This window comes from Terrapene carolina, unplaced genomic scaffold (genome assembly GCF_002925995.2).
Source record: "Terrapene carolina triunguis isolate 2854851 unplaced genomic scaffold, T_m_triunguis-2.0 Scaffold17, whole genome shotgun sequence".
Classification (NCBI taxonomy): Eukaryota; Metazoa; Chordata; order Testudines; family Emydidae; genus Terrapene; species Terrapene triunguis.
This window is the reverse complement of record NW_020664368.1, coordinates 5072091-5089741: the sequence shown is the minus strand read 5'-3', so window position 1 is coordinate 5089741 and position 17651 is coordinate 5072091. Positions and strand designations below refer to the sequence as shown.

At 38.5% G+C, this 17651-nt stretch overlaps 1 protein-coding gene across 1 annotated transcript in view; it reads right to left on the bottom strand.

Annotated features, from left to right (window-relative positions):
• Nucleotides 1–346: 346 nt before the first annotated feature.
• Nucleotides 347–17651, bottom strand: part of LOC112121794 (protein SGT1 homolog) — a 41991-nt gene continuing 24686 nt past the window's right edge. Inside the window, exons 11-13 of the mRNA XM_026650575.2 lie at nt 3366–3456; nt 1689–1870; nt 347–755 (exon numbers count right to left, since the gene is read on the bottom strand). Coding sequence (XP_026506360.1) covers nt 654–755; nt 1689–1870; nt 3366–3456 — 375 coding nt within the window. The 3' untranslated portion in view covers nt 347–653. The remainder of the gene's footprint in view (nt 756–1688; nt 1871–3365; nt 3457–17651) is intronic.

The following is a 17651-nucleotide window of genomic DNA, read 5'->3' as shown; positions in this document are numbered from 1 at the left end:
TTCCTTCCCTGGTAATTCCTCTTCCTCCAAGAAAAGGAGAACATGGGGCTCATTCTTCTTTTAGCAGAGCGGGAGTCTTGCTCCTACGTACTCGCAAGCTTGGCTTCTCCAAATATCAATTTTGATTTTATGTTTTTTCTTCCACATCTGAGTTTTCAGACTTAAAAATAAAATGAACCAAACTTCTTTATGGAAAAATTTATATTTTACAGTTTTATTCTTAAGCAGAGTTAGAGAGCAAACAATTAACACTGTAGTTGAAAAGTGTGTTTACCCAAAGTTGCCAGAGCTAATAAATTATTCAACAGAAATACTGTGAATTAAAAATAAGGCAATAATACTAAACAGTCCATTAAAGGTCTCCTCATCCCCAAAAGTACAGAACTGATAAAGCTAGTAGAAAATGTGTATTTATGACTTAGTTAAATCTGTTTCTGAAAACCCCTCATGGACAGGAGTGATGAAAAACAGGCTTCCATTCCTGATTAAACCTTAACACCTGCAGACAAAGGAATTACTAAAGCACGCAAGATGTAAAGACAATAATTCCGATCTTCAAGGGAACATTCAGTGTCTTAAATCCAAGAATGCTATGTCCATACACAATGGTCAGCGTGTGAATATGGGCAATACAAAGATGCCAAATCAACAGATTAGAATTTTTTCCATTCCATGTCATCAGGAGGATTTACGTCTACCTTCCTTTTCCCCACATCAGACCAGTTGGTGCTCAGAACAGTTCCTCCAGACTCCATCTGCAATACGGAAGAACATTTGTTTAGTCTGCTGAAGTTAGTTATAGCCAGTCATTTAAAATGATCCACATTTTTTATAGCAGATTAAGTTCTGCAAGACTAGAGTCTGCAGGAAACAATGCACTAACGCAGATACCCTTGGAATTCTCCAGAACTTCTCAAACCCTTCCCTATATACTATGTGCATTTATGATTATATTAAATGAAGATGACTTGATCTAGACATAGGATGTGCACATGATTTTTGTATCAATCTTTGCATATTCTGCACATAAGACTTCTGACATTAAAATTTAATAAAGCAGTAATTTCTGTCGTCATATGTCCACTTTTGATGTGATTAAGGCAAATAAGTACTGACACTGCTTCAATATACAGTAGTTCTAATGGTCCAATCATGCATTCTTGTGCACTCGAACTCCTATTTAAAAATTAGCAATTAACAGAAAAACGAGGAGGAGTCAGGTTCTCTCCTCTGGGGATCTTTTGACCAACCAGGAAGGGGCAAGTTGTTCCCACTGACATTAGTATAGGCTCAAACAAAAAAATAAGGAAGGATGGAGAGCAATCTTTGTGCTCCAAGTCTAAACTCACCACTCAGAATTAACACTATGGAGAAATGCAACTCTTCCATATGCCAGTACATAAAAATGCTATCATACCAACATCACTGGATAATTTGTTTTCTTACTCAGTAGGGGCTGAGTTTTCAACTGCTAGAGATTCATATATATAAGTTCTTGTGCATTTATGCATTTTACCACAATTGCAGGTGCAAACAGAGAGATGTCTAAATATTTATTTGCCTCCGATTACCGTATTTGCATATGCAAATGGCATGGCCCACAAAATTTGGCCTCAAGGTTTTTTTTTTAATTTTAGTTATTTACTTTATAGCATTAACAAATATGTAAGGATAGATTGAAGTCTTACGAAGGATTTGTTCATGGCACGTTTCACTTCATCTGTACCATCTGAATAGATTTGCTGAAAGAGTTTATTTAAAGCGGCGTCCCCCTCTAATTTTTCATTCTTTTCTTCTTCTTTGATCTCAACCACCAATTTATCCCAGTTCCTTGTATAATGAGAGGATGATGGATATAGGTGTGTGGAGTCTGGAAATAACATTTGCAGTAAGTTAAATCAGCGTTTTTGGCAACATTTACAGCATGAAATAATTAACCCCACCCAGAATTGAGCAAAAAGTACCATGGATCTGTAAGTACAAATCTTGTCAGACAAGTCTGATTGCTTTTTTGGACAGAATTTTAAAGCTAACAAATGAAGGGAATTGCAGGAGGTGGATTTTTCTGGTGGATCATCTGATACAGCACAATATCCTATCTTTTAAAATTCAGTCTGATTGGGTTGAATAGGAGCCATGTTTAAGGATTAAAATTGGCTGAAGAACATGAAAATGATGAACTGGCAATGTATCCAAGTGTCACAAGGTAAGTGTCAAAGCCAGTGTTATTCAAGATCTTAGGATCTGATCCAATGACCAGTGAAGTCATTGGGAGTTCTTCCATTCAATGGGTGTTGGATCACAGCCTTAATGATCTCTAGAAGACTAAGTAATGGTCACATTAAAATATCATGCAATTCATACTAAAAATCAGGAGGCATTGCAAACATCAGGGAGAGCAGGGAAAAAAGGAACCTAGCAAGGCTGAAAACATGGGGAGAAATGAAGATCATCTTGAAAAGTTATCTGAAGCAAAATGCAGAGGGAGGGAGAAACCAGGAAAGCAGTAAAGCTGAAAAGCTCTATATGATATAAACAGAGAAGTTGAGCTTGCACTGAAAGTGACAGCAAAAAAAAAGTTAATGCAATTTTGGGCTACATATGCGGAACCATCACAGGGACAACCATTGCTCTACAAATCTGAGACTACAAACAGAATAATTTTTTTAGGTCTGGGTGCCTCAATAACAAAAATATGGAGGTAAATCAGAAGGAAGAAGATGAACACGACACCAGGAACAGATTAGGCAGCTATAGAGACTTATTTATAAGGAAACATTAATGAGTGCAATATGTAGCTTGGCTAAGCAATGATGGGAGTGGAGGAGAGCAGAGCATACCAGACATGTACAGATGACAACTGTGAAAATGAAAGGGGAGAGGCATTTTAGATGGTACAAGGGGGTATAAGTAATGAGCTGAAATTAAAGGAAAATTAAGCCAAGTATCAGGAAAATCTTTTGATGTACGTGAGTGCTACTGAACTAAAATTTTCTCCAAAAGATACAAGCCTCTCTCAATGCAACAAAGGAGAATACAACTTAACTAGGCAGCCCAATCAAACAATAAGCTCCCAGAGAAACCCAGATGACAAGCACGCATCCTGAATAATCCCCTCAGGTAGATGAAAGCCACGAGCAGAGTGAACAGCTGAATTCTTAGGGCTTTACTACCAATCAGAATCCATTCCCACTACACATGAAGTTCATGAAATTAGAGTTTCAGAATTACATGTTTACATTTACTCTAGGTAAACCTATTGCTACAATATTTCATATGTATAAGATGTTCTATGTAATTGGGAAGAATGTTAATAGGACAATATGTATAGTTGCATTAAATGCTAAATGAGGTCAAAAACAAACCTGATGTGTATTGTTTTAGCTTCGGAGAATCTCCCTTCCCTTCCAGCTTCTCCCATCTTATAGCCTCTGGCTTCTTCATTTTTATCTCAATCTATAGAACATACAAGATGTATAAAGACCAAAATCTATAATTCCAGATCACAATAAATAGCTTTGCAGATTAAAGTAGGCTAGGCTGCAGGACAGTCAGAGGTTGCAGATATTAATTTATGACTAAAAAAACTCAAATCTATGCCATCCAGTTACACAAAAGTTAACCTACGCATAATTTTATTACACTGATTCTCCTCCCTTTTTACTCCCTATTGTTTATTATTCACACGAGTCTTGTTTCAAATTAAGATCGTAAACTCATAGGGCAGGGACTGCATCTTTCTGCATGTCAGTACAGTATCTAACACAATGAATCCCCATACTTAGAGCCTTTGAGCACTATAGCAATACAAGTTATACATAAGAACTAAATGCAACTTTTACATCAACAGGGCTTCAGAATCAGAATTCAGTAGCTTACCTCAAACTTCTCATATTTAAAGGTTTAGTATTTGAAGCACAATACATAATTACAGACTACGCGATAGCCTGAAGCTATTAACAGTTTTCAGAAGACATTAAAAACTCTATAATAGTGTTAGCTGGTTTAGTGGATAAATAAAAACCTAGTCTTTAAGACTGTAGGGGGAGAAAATGTCTGGTATTCATTCCAAATTTGGCAGTGAGCGTGGACACACACGGTAAATGCAATCTAAAACAGCTCTCTAAACAGCCATATATTTATCTGCTGCACCTTCTAAGCCCTTTACTTTGAAACAGCCATATTCAGATGCCTTCTCATATTTGTTAAACTTGTATTTTTGCTTTGCAACTTTGTAACTCAATAGCCAATGGGAATATCCAAAACAGATACTGACTTCTGTAGCATTTAGGAAAATTGTATTTATGCTTAAGACAAACTTCACCTCAAAACAGAATTATACTGTTCACTTACAAGAATACAGTTAGTACGATGCTATAGTACCTTAAATTGTGTCTTATTAATTATTAAAAATTCCCAATTTTGTCTGATCAGAATACGTAGCTTTACCTAAAGCCACTATAACCTGGGGATCCCTGCAGACCTAAGAACAAAGAGACCTTTGTAAAATGCTAGCCCCGGAGCTCCTAGCAATAAGCTGCTTAAACACCATCACGCTGATCAGAAATTTGAACTTCTATTTCACCCATTCATCAAATCAGCTGCAAGTAAGCAATAATTTAAGATGGTTTTTAAAACAGGAAGTAAACTCACAGTCATTTGTTCAATGCCTAGGTTTCTGCTTTGAAGTCCAGCGTATTCAAAGCTGTATGTTGGGTTTTAAAATGCATGAAATATTCAATTATCCCTGCATTTTCTTTGGGAGGGTTGTACATCATTCCCCTTTCCTACATGAGTTTACATAGAGATTTACTTTGTTTACCAACAACCTGGAAAAGTGAAACAAAACATGGAACTTTAGTGGTAAGTGATGAGAATGCCTCCAAAAGAGGCAAGGAAGGATTTCAACAAATGTGTTTTAACATATTCTCAGGTCTAAGAAGATCAGCCCAAAGCAAAACAATGCTTCCTCCTCCACCATATACTCTGATCCCAAGTGCTGTTCGTAAGTGCAGGAACACATTGCCTCAACAGCTTCTTATTACGTCACCTCCTCCCACTAAGTCAATATTCAGAAAACTTAGTACATTATCTCCCTCTATTCTTGTTATTTTGGAGTGTTCAGTCCCCTTACTGCAGCAGTTTCTGAAAAATATTTAATCAGTTTCTTTTGAAATATTTTGAAAACATTTCTTTTGAAACTTTTTCCTTTCTAAAAACGAAGTCACTTGCTATTGCTGCTGTCTGCATTTCTAGCAGTAAAGCCTGCAAAATGAAACAATTTAGAAATGTTTAGTAAGTAACATTAGTCTTAGTAATCAAACAAGGCTATTTTAAACTTAGCTGGTGTCACTCCTGATCAGAACAGGTTCCTGCTTCTGCACCACCTTACACAGAAACCAATCTTCAGTTTTGAAGAGACGGAAGAGAGAAAGGAGCTCGCCACAGAAGAACTAGAAGTCTCTGAAGCACTTAGGTGAATCAGCACCTCTTTTTAAGCATTGCAGGCCCTAGCAAAGAATTCTGGTACATCTGTCACAACTGAATTCTACTTTCTGAAAAGGGGGCAGAACTAAACTTCGATTCTAGAAGCCTGGTGTTGTGTGGGGCCCAAGAGTAGTACAAACTAATATTCTACATAAATCTTAAACAGTAGCACCACATTTTGTATTGTATCCCTCCAACATATAACTAGTATTAGATCTGCTTTTTAAAAATTATTATTTTACAATAATATGCACTGACCTCTACCCCGATATAATGCGACCCGATATAACACAAATTCGGATATAACGTGGTAAAGCAGTGCTCCGGGGGGGCAGGGCTGCGCACTCCGGTGGATCAAAGCAAGTTCAATATAACACGGTTTCACCTATAACGCGATAAGATTTTTTGGCTCCCGAGGACAGCGTTATATCGAGGTAGAGGTATATATGTAACAGCTAGGTATTAAGCGATATTTGCATGCAAAGTAAATTTTTTCCCCCCGATCAACATGCTAGATCCTGTGCTAAATGAAACATTTAGCTGGATTCTGTAGTCCCAAACTGTTTCCTCCCTTTAACATTAAACTACATTTGCTCTCTGCTGGCCCAATTACTTACATGATTCAAGTCCTTTTGAACTTGAATGCACTGTTCATTTGTTCTGCCTCCAAATTTAGGAACTACACATTGAAGATGTTTCCCAGACCCATGTCCAAATACTTGAGGTGTCTGAATGAAGGTCCCCTACTTCCTCCTTCCACAAAATATTGACCACTGGTATACTCTATAAAACTTTCCAACCACTTTTATGGCAATCTTTACCTTCTGCTCTTAGAAAAAGTCTTTCCCCCCCTTCTTCCATGCCTCTAAATTAGGATTTCCAAAGAGTCTGACAAGGTTACTAAATCATTAAGTGTTTTACAACATATCAATGGATTCTCTTTAATAGCTAAGGGTGTCTCAGTTACAGGACTAAGAGCAGTCAGTCACCCTTCCAGCTGCTTAACCTGTCATTCATGAAGAGAAGTCTGTACTTGAGTCTAACCTGAGTGTGAAAAAATAATGGTGAAATTCATGGGGGGAAGTGTCAAATTAAAAAAGTTATGGGGGAAATGGAGGAATGGGGGGATGTCAGGGAATGTCCATGATCTATGCCAATATGACCAATATGACTAGCCTTCAGTAAAAGTCTACAATAGTTCTAAGTAAGATTTGGAAAGCAGATAAGAGAAGTGTCACTAAAAACAGACTCATCACACTTGCCAGTTTTCAGACATTAAAATTCACTAATCTACAGTTTTGTAATTAGTTTTCAGATAACTGTATTTAGAGCTCCATGTAAGCCATGGAGAGATAAAAAGGCTTCTATGCTGCCAGGTGCAGCTAGTCACACTACCTCAAAGAATGGCTCAAATGTCAATTAATACATTTGAAGTGCTCCTTACCCTCCAAGCTTTCATAATACTGGATTGGGTAAAGTGAGCAAAAAGTTTTCCGTCTAGTGATATTAGAACAGACTAAACCAGTCATTCAACTCCCTGCTTCTTCAGCTGTGCAGAACCTGATTACATCATCATTCTACATCCTTCCCTTTTCCATTTACACCCCTCTGCACAGCCTGTGAAAAGACAAATAATGGCTCTCCATCCTTATTGCTAAACCTTTGTCCGTGCACTAAGCATTTCACCTTGATGGTTGCAGACACCTCTGATAGGAATGGGGACTGGAGGGTGGGTGAGATAAGAAACCTATTTAATTGAACCCTTCACTGTCTTCATCTTTCTTTATATTTCAGATTCCCTGATAGCTTGTCAATGTTGGTTTGTGCTTTAATTTACTGAGGCTAAGTCTACACTTAAAAGGCTGTAGGGGCATAGCAGAAAAAGCCTTCCCATCAATGTAGTAAATCCACCTCCCCGAGATGTGGTAGCTAGATCAACAGAAGAATTCCTACCACTATGTATATGTGGATTTAGGTTAGCTTAACTATGTCACTCAGGGGTGTGGATTTTTCACACCTCAATGACATAACCGGGTCAGTCTAATTTTTTAGTGTAGAAAATAAGATCACCTTGAGCTCCTCACGTCTTCCTTTACTTGTCAAGTGTTATGCATGACTATGCCACTATACAATTGATATTGTAGAACACCATTCCATTAACTCACGTTAGCCTGTGGCCTGTTTGTTTGCCTCAACTGTCCGGCAGATTTAGATCCATATTATCAAATTTTTGTTGTTGGCCTTTAGAGTTTAACTTTTGTTCTTATTTTTGAGACCTGATTCAGCCCGTAACAGAATAAGTGACTAATGTATGGCTAATCACCACTACTATTTGTACAATCTAAGTACAAATTTGTACAATTTGCCTAATTAGTTCCATTGCACAGAATTACCCAATTAGATATTTGTACAGGAGGCCATTAATTTGAGCTAAAACTTTACTTCTAACAATTATGTTTACACTCAAGAGTAGGATACCTTTTAAATTAGGTACATACATTTTCTTCTAATTATTATTTTTTAAACCGAAGCGCTTTCTCTTTCCAGCATACATCGACATCACGGATTCCTTCGGAAGGTCTTGCCTGCCCATCACAGTACTCTCCCCATGCTTCAGGAAAATGCAAATCAAGCTTTACTGTTTTTGCTGCTCCACTGATACTGGTATTTGTTTGTAATGTTTTTGCTAGTTCTTATTACACTTCCCTCTACTGCAATTGGCCCTGAACCAGAGTCCTATTATATGACAATTATCCCTGAAAGGCGGTTTACAAAACAATTCCTAACACATACGATGCAGCCTTCTTAATCTTTAAATCATTTCAATAACAGCAGCTGACTAAAATAAGGACAGATGAAAACATTTGAACGAGAGTAGTGATAACATGGTTAAACCTTGACTCAGGGCTGGTCTATACTTAGCCGCTAGTTCGGCGGCTGGAAATCGAACTTCCTGGTTCAATTTATCGCGTCTGGTCTGGACGCGATAAATCGAACCAGGAAGTGCTCGCCGTCGACTGCGGTACTCCAGCTCAACGAGAGGAGTACCGCGGAGTCGACGGGGGAGCCTGCCTGCCGCGTGTGGACCGCGTCTGAACCGCGGTAAGTTCGAAGTAAGGTATGTCGACTTCAGCTACGTTATTCACGTAGCTGAAGTTGCGTACCTTACTTCGACTTGGGGGGTTAGTGTAGACCAGGCCTCAGTCTCCTTCAGTTGGAGTAACTCATTAGCTAAAGCAGCAGGCGGGAACAGAAAGGAGGGAAGCGTGCACACTACAGTATCACCATACAACCACATTTTCTAAAAATAGAAACCTATGAACTTGGGAAAGAATTTCTTGAGAGTTGATCTGATAAGCACAGCTGTGAACAACACATCACTATTTATATAAATAGAATTTAAAATGTGTTTAAAACAAGCATTTTTGAAATTAATGCTGCTGACAGACATATTACAGACGAGAGTCTTGAATTCTGACAAACACCATGTCAGTCTGGATTTTCACTACTTGGACAAAGGTGAACACATTTCACAATTTATTTTCATAGATTACAAGGCCAAAAGAGATCACTGTGATCGTCTAGTCTGACCTCCTGCATAACACAGCCACAGACCTTCCCCCAAATAATTCCTACATCCTATCTTTTAGATAAACACCCAATCTTGATATAGTAACCCCTCACTTAAAGTCATCCTGATTAAAGTTGTTACGTTGCTGATCAATTAGAGAACATGCTCGTTTAAAGTTGTGCAATGCTCCCTTATAATGTTGTTTGGCAGCCGCCTGCTTTGTCCACTGCTTGCAGAAAGAGCAGCCCGTTGGAGCTAGCTGGTGGGGTCTTGGAACCGGGGTGGACCGGCAGCCCCCCATCAGCTCCCCTAAGTCCCCTGTGCGGCAGCCGCTCAGCAGGCTATCAATTGCCAGGCAGTTCAGCTGTCCCTCCCTCCCACTGCTGTGTGCTGCTCCTGCCCTCTGCCTTGGAGCTGCTCCCGGGGTGGGGGAGGAAGAGGGGTGCTAATGTCAGGGTGTCCCCCTCCCTGCCCCCTCACTCCTTTACCCCATCTCCACGGGGAGTGGGAGGGGACGGACACAACAGCACAACAGGGCTCAGGATGGAGGGAGCTTGCTGGCAGCAGCTGCTGTCTCAACTTGCTGATCTACTTTAAAAGACAATGTACTTAGAGTGGGGTCAGTGTCCTTAAAGGGGCAATGAGCATCTTGCTCTCTCTCACACAAGGTGTGTGTCTCTCTCTGCCATGCTGTTTCCCCTCCCTCCATTCATGCTGCCTTGTAGAGTGTGAGGCTACATTAATAACGTGTTAACCCTTGAGGGCTCAGCCGAGTGCTAGTTCATCATTTAGCAGTAAGGCATTCCCTGGGAAATATCCCACCCTCTGACTTCACCTCAACCAAGACTCACAATCATCATTGCTGTGTACAGTATTAAATTGTTTGTTTAAAACTTACACTGTGTGTATATTATATATAAAAAATACAGTCTTTTGTCGGGCTTTCCCTGGAACCTAATTCCCCCTCTCCCCCATTTACATTAATTCTTATGGGGAAATTGGATTCGCTTAACATCGTTTTGCTTAAAGTAGCATTTTTCAAGAACATAACTACAAAGTTAAGCGAGGAGTTACTGTATAAATATGGTCAGTGATGGAGACTCCACCACAACCCTTAGTAAATTGTTCCAATATTTAATTACCCTCGCTGTCACAAATTTACGCCATATTTCTAGTCTGAATTTGTCTAGCTTCAACTTCCAGCCACTGGATCATGTTATACTTTTCTCTGCTAGCCTGAGGAGCCCATGATTAGACATTTGTTCCCAATGTAGATACTTGTGGACTGTAATCAAGTCACCCTTAACCCATCTTTGTTAAGCTAAACAGATTGACCTCCTTCAGCCCATCACTATAAGGCATGTTTTCTAATTCTTCAGTCATTCTCATGACTCTTCTCTGAACCGTCTCCAATTTATCAATATCATTCTTGAACTGTGGGCATCAGAACGGCACACAGTATTCCAGAAGCGGTCACACCAGTGTCAAATTGAGAGGTAAAATAACCTCTCTACTCCTACTCGATATTCCCGTTTATGCATCCCGTGATTGTATCAGCATCACATTGGGAGCTCATGTTCACCTCATTAGCCACCACGACCCCCAAATCTTTGTCAGAGTTACGGCTTCCCAAAACAGAGTCCCCCATCCTCTGTTCCTAGATGTATACCTTTACATTTAGCCATACTAAAATACATAGTTTGCTTGCATCCAGTTTGCTAAATGAATCAGATCACACTGAACCCATGACCTGTCCTTCGTTATTTACCACTCCCCCAATTTGTGTGTCAGATATAAACGTTATCCATGATGATTTTGTTTTCTTACAGGTCACTGATAAAAATGTTGAAGAGCAACGGGCCAAGAACAGATCCATGTAGGACCCTACTGGAAACAAACTTACTTGCCAGTTATTTTCTGGCGTCACATTTATAGCTGATAAAATTTATGTCTGTGCACTCTCATACCAACTTCTGCAGTTAAGTTCTAATTTTGTGTTTGCAACAGAGGATGTTATGGATCTTACTTTATCAATATTAAACATTATCTAAATATTAATATTTATTCTAATTGACTAGTTTCCTATTTTGCTTAAAAGTTAGACACTTAAGAGAAAGTACTTGTATCTCAAGTTTTGTTCCAGTAGGACTGCAATATACTAAAGATCAATTTATTTTTGTTTCGACACCTATTCATAACTTAAGAGAACAAGAGAAGCTTCTTGACAGGTTAACTTTAAGTCCTGATTACAGTATAACTAAACCCAGTTTGTAGCCCATTAGCAATATGAATAGCTCTCTATCATTTAGGCCCCCAACCTACCATGGTTACTCCTTGGTTAATAAGTGCAGCAGCTAATGACAGATTACTGTCCATAGTCACAGCATGTGATTTATGGGTCAGATTCAAGTGCAGTGAAGAGAGGGAAAGAGAATAAATCAGGAGTTTAACAAAAACAGAGAAAGTGGAATTTCAAGAAATGTTTAACCTATACTAGAAATATGCACAGTTCTGTAGGCCAAGGTCACCCCAAACAGCAGGGACTTCCCCCAAACTCTGTCTGCCACCCTCCCACCTCCCTCTATTTCATGGATTCCCTACAAACCCACTCACCTCCATTCCAGGGGCTCTGTGTTCTCCCACCCCCAGGCCCTTCCTCCTGTTTTGCCCCTCCCCTCTATGTCTGAGAGAAGTTTCAATCAGGGTGTCAATATTTTTAACTCTATTGGGACAATGGACAGAACCAAGATGGTGGAGTGTTATGTTGGAATTCATTAGTGGATGCCACCTTTATTCTATAGACAATAAGAAACGTGACTGAAGCTAATGGTCTTCTAACCAGATGCCAGGGGCTCCATTTTTTCCATTCCAGTTATGCATTTTTCACAAAAATCAATAGGGTTTTGCCCATTGATATCTGTAACATTCCCTAAATTTGGAAATTGATTAGATGGCCATCCAAAAGTTACATTACAGACAGATACCATCAAGTTGAGTTTAAAGTTCAGCTAAAAATTCAATTAACACAGTCTTAAGAAGTAAAACCCCCTTTAAAGGTCATTTTTTAAGGCAAAAAGGCTTCACCTGAAACTCCTAACTGAAATCTAGAAGCTCTAGGTCCTAGTCTAGGCTGAACTAACCTACATTAAGTTTCTCAAAGAGGGATAGGCCCTCTGGACTGGAGTAAGCATGATAGCTAGAACACATTTCTGAGCTAAGCTGAACTCCCGGGCTGAAGCAAACTTCCATGGTACACCAAACTTCCAACCAGAGTGAGCTTCTAAGCTATGCCACATTCCCAACTAACATATTTCTGAGTGATGCTAAACCCCTAAACTGGAAAGCTCATTACAGCTGGAGCAGGCTTCTGATTAGCCTGAGATCCCAAACTGGAGTGAGCTCCTTCTTAACAAGTTCTGACCAATCAAGTCAGTACACCTCACTGAAAATGAAGACGACCAAAAGCAAACACGCAGCATCTTCCAGTACCAAAAGAAAACATCACAAATTACCAGAAAGTTTATAAGCTAAATTAAGGCTGTCAAGCCATTAAAAAAAATTAATTGCAATTAATCACACTGTTAAATAATAGAATACCATTTAAATATTTTTGGATGTTTTCTACATTTTCAAATATATTGATTTCAATTACAACATAGAATACAAAGTGTATAGTGCTCACTTTATATTTATTTTTGATTACAAATATTTGCACTGTAAAAACCAAAAGAAATAGTATTTTCAATTCACCTAATATAAGTACTGTAGTGCAATCTCTTTATCATAAAAGTTGAACTTACAAATGTTGAATCATGTACCAAAAAAACTGCATTCAAAAATAAAACAATGTAAAACTTTAGAGCCTACAAGTCCACTCAGTCCTACTTCAGGCAATCGCTCACACAAACAAGTTTGGTTACATTTGCAGGAGATAATGCTTCTTGTTTACTATGTCACCTGAAAGTGAGAACAAGCGTGCGCATAGCACTTTTGTAACCAGCGTCGCAAGATATTTACGTGCCAGATGTGCTAAAGATTCATTTACCCCTTCATGCTTCATGCATCCATGCTGATGGCAGGTTCTGCTCGAGAATGATCCAAAGCAGAGCAAACCGATGCATGTTCGTTTTCATCATCTGAGTCAGATGCCATCAGCAAAAGGTTGATTTTCTTTTTTGGTAGTTTGGGTTATGAAGTTTCCGCATCTGAGTGTTGCTCTTTTAGGACTTCTGAAAGCATGCTCCACATCTCATCCCTCTCAGATTTTGGAAGGCACTTCAGATTCTTAAACCTTGGGTCGAGTGCTGTAGCTATCTTTAGAAATCTCATTTATGTTTTGTCAAATCTGCAGCGAAAGTGTTCTTAAAACACACAATATGTGCTGAGTCATCATCTGAGACTGCTATAACATGAAATATATGGCAGAATGCGGGTAAAACAGAGCAGGAGACATACAATTATCTCCTAAGAAGTTCAGTCACTAATTTAATTAATGCATTATTTTTTTAATGAGCATCACCATTATGGAAGCATGTCCTCTGGAATGGTGGCCGAAGCATGAAGGGGCATATGAATGTTTAGCATATCTGGCACGTGAATACCTTGCAACTCCAGCTACAAAAGCACCATACGAATGCCTGTTCTCACTTTCAGGTGACACTGAAAATAAGAAGCAGGCAGCAGTATCTCCCATAAATGTAAAGAAACTTGTTTCTCTTAGCGTGGCTGAACAAGAAGCAGGACTGAGTGTACTTGTAGGCCCTAAAGTTTTACACTGTTATATAATTGAACTCTAAAAACAAAAACAAAATCTACATTTGTAAGTTGCACTTTCACAATAAAGAGATTTCACTACAGTACTTGTCTGAGGTGAATTGAAAAATACTATTTCTTTTGTTAATCATTTTTACAGTGCAAATATTTGTAATAAAAAATAATATAAAATGAGCACTGTACACGTTGTATTGTGTTGTAATTGAAATCAAAATAGTTCAAAATGTAGAAAAACATCCACAAATATTTAATAATTTTCAACTGGTATTCTACTGTTTAACAGTGCAATTAAAACTGCGATTAATTTTTTTGAGTTAATCGTGTGAGTTAACTGCAATTAATCGACAGCCCTAATCTAAAATCTCTATTTCATTAGAAGGAAGCAGAAACCAACTGTGCAATTGGGTTCCACTTTCCTCTCTTTTGGGACTCATTTAGGAATTAATATATACATTTGACATTTTCACAAACCTTTCACCTGGGCCTCCACAATCTCGATTCTCAGTTCCCTTGCTGTTACTGGCAGTTTAAGGTAACCCATAGTTATCCCCCTGTAATCAGGCTAAAAGCTATTTTGCTGGGTAAACAGGATCACCTGACCACATCTGTGTACCCGGGTTGTCCTGTGCTCCTTCTCATCTCTTTGCAAGCCATCCAGAGCACAATGCCCTACATGCTACTACAATACACACTCGTTAGTAGCAACATATCGGTGCCCTTTTGCTATGTTGCTTCTGTGCGGCTGTTGCTGTTATGGGGAGTGTCATCTGACCAAAGCCAGCCTGCTTATTCTAATAAAGTAAAATAGTGACAGTAAATGCTAACAATCCATAGTTGTAACAATGCAATGTATGTTTATTATTCCTACAGTAATACATTAGTATACATGCTGTACATTTTAAACATGTGCTCTGTTCTGCATTTGTAGCCTGTCACCATATTGCATCAAGACAGCGGTATTAACTGATCTAACGATATAAAAATATCAAGTTTTATTTTTACGTTTTAAGAACAATAAAACCTCAACCATGACAAACAAAACCTTTTGATCTTACTTATAAACATTTTTTGTACTTGCACTTAACTGTAATACTTTGTACATACTGTAAGTCACCCTGGGGAAGGTGTCTATTAAGCAAATAGTGTAATAACCTAAATTAAAGTATTATTCCACATCAATGTATTCTATTTATACAGTAAGTATCAACTGTTTGCAAGCATGGCTTTGATTTTTGGCTAGGGAAAAGCCCTGTCGTCAACCAAGTGCCTTTTGCTGGTGCCATAGAATTCCATTCAGATTTGTTAGAGTTGTAAACTGCTGACAGTCATCATTTCCCTGCTATGATTTGAATCAATTGCTGATTGATTTTGACAGCATGCCAAAACTCCCAAATGTTCTAAGGCTAGGGCCTAGCAGCTGCAGTACACAGTGCACTGAGAACCACCACGAGAATAAACTCAGCCTGGCTGCTGCCAAAACCGACATAAGAGCAGGATGGAAAGAAGAAAGCATGCACGAGGCTAGCCTCCTGTCCAAAACATGGGGACCTGCACATGGCCTCAGTGACCCATCCTCCACATCAGTGAGCACCTGAGGCAGAAGGTAGAAGAGAATCCCTGAAAATGAAAGCAGTGAGAACCAGGAGAAAAATGAATTCTAGAAACACTTCTGCTGACACGTTCATTCGGTACCCTTCACAGCTATTAAGCAATGTCTTATATCCCACAGAGGTTAAGCTCCGAATACAACCCAGCTCTGATATGGCATACCCAAATCCCATACAGCCTCAGTGTCCTTGTCGTTTTCTATTGCATGTATAAAACTGGGATAATCATGCATAGGTAACCCACTGTTTCAATGCGTTGTACATCATCCTCCAGTGGCTGGTTCAAGGAGGCTGCAGCAGGGTGGGTTGATCCACCTCAATCAAGGGAATTTAAATCAAGTGGAAAGCCTCAATTTACTTTAATTCACTGATTTTAATCAACTTTTCCATTTGTGCATCAGTTATTTTCTAAAGAAAGGTCCATTCATTGGTTGAGATAACCATTAAAACATGTTGATTTACAACTAAATAGAGTCGTTACGCTAGATTTGGTACATCTTTTTGCTACCGAAGAGGATACATTATAACTATATACATTTATTTAAGCAATGATACAGCTTAATATTTTCAAATTCTTATTAATTGTACTTTTTAATATGTTAGAAAATGGTGAATGATATATTCCTTTTTACTAGATAATTAACTTTTTGTCCATGGTTTGTGTCATACTGCATTTGAAAGGTGACTAGAATTTAAGTAAACGGACAAAACAGTATTTATTTTTTACGTAAATGTTTTAAGAGATAAGTTTAGGCCTAAGCATATTAAAATTAAATCAGAATACAAAACATTAACAGAAATTATAATTCAAATAAAAAAATCGGATTTTAAATCAAAAATCCAATTTTATTTTATTATTTTTTTTTAAATTGATTTTTATCCAACTCAGATTAAAATCTTCTCCTGCCACCAGCTAATATAGTTATTTCTGTAGCTCAAGTGGCAGAAAATTCAGGATGCAAGCCCTGATAATGATGCAGGATGGGGACTGATGACAGTTGCACAAAAATAGATTTTTTTTTAAACCTTTTTCCTTTCATACATTCCATAATTTAAATAAAATTTCTTTTAACAGTTTCTTACATGCAAGTTGGTAAATTCTTAGTCTTTTCCCACCATATTTGTTCAAAGAAAAATCAAGAATCTTGACTAACAGCCAATTGACATACTCAGCACAAAGAATATTAAGTATTTCTTTACTCTCTCCTGGAGAAAGAATGGTGAGTAAGATTGCATTTTGCACATGAAATTCGAGAACCATATGAAGTGGAACTGTCCCGGTAATACAAGTGATCTTGACATAAGCACTGCATTTTGGCTCCCCCTGCTGGAAATAAGTCTTTAAAACAACTGATGCTATTAATGCAGTTAACTCTCCTTCACAATTCTCCCACAAAAGTAAGGAGTGAGTAACTAAGTTTGTGGCTTTAGCCACCAAAGATGCATGACCTATGTTACTATAATTAACAGTTACAGTGGTAATCTGTAACATACACAGCACCTACCTATGCCACAAGAAGAGATGGATACCAAACACTGTGGACACAAGTAAGAGTTAGATAACTTGAAAGCTATTTGGATATGGTTACCCAAGCTTTCAAGAGATCAGCTCCACACCAAGAGAGAATGTCAAACAGTCAGAAAATTAGATTAGTAAAGGACAGTAGAATGTAGATGAGTTTTCTTTCCCCAGAGATGGGCAAAGGACAGAAGGCCAGCATTGCTACCTTCAGAAAACCTATAGCTCATTAATAAGGAAGCAGTACTGGCAATGACTTGAAGTTATTATTTGGTTGAGAGAAATACCGTAACTACTGATAGCCAGATTATGAGAACAGTGGGAATTTTCAGAAGTGAGTGGCACCCAGCAAGAGTTTTGCTCCAATTGTGGGTGTGCTACTTTTTTATTAAATCTGGCACTGAGTTTCCCAAATTTTGGTGGCCTGGATTTTCTGCAGGACATAGATTGTGGCAGAGTTTGACTGAGTTTAAAGAGTCTAAACTGCTGTAGCTATCAAGGAAAATGGTAGCTAGAAAAAGTATTCCTATATTCAGAGTTTTTAACACATATGTACTTTGAAGCCTGCACAAAGGCTATCGGTTGGGACCCATATGAGTGTTGAAACTGTTTAAGAGGTTTTTTTTGTGTTTTCATCACACTTTTGTTAAGTCTAGACCAGGGGTCGGCAATCTTTCAGAAGTAGTGTGCTGAG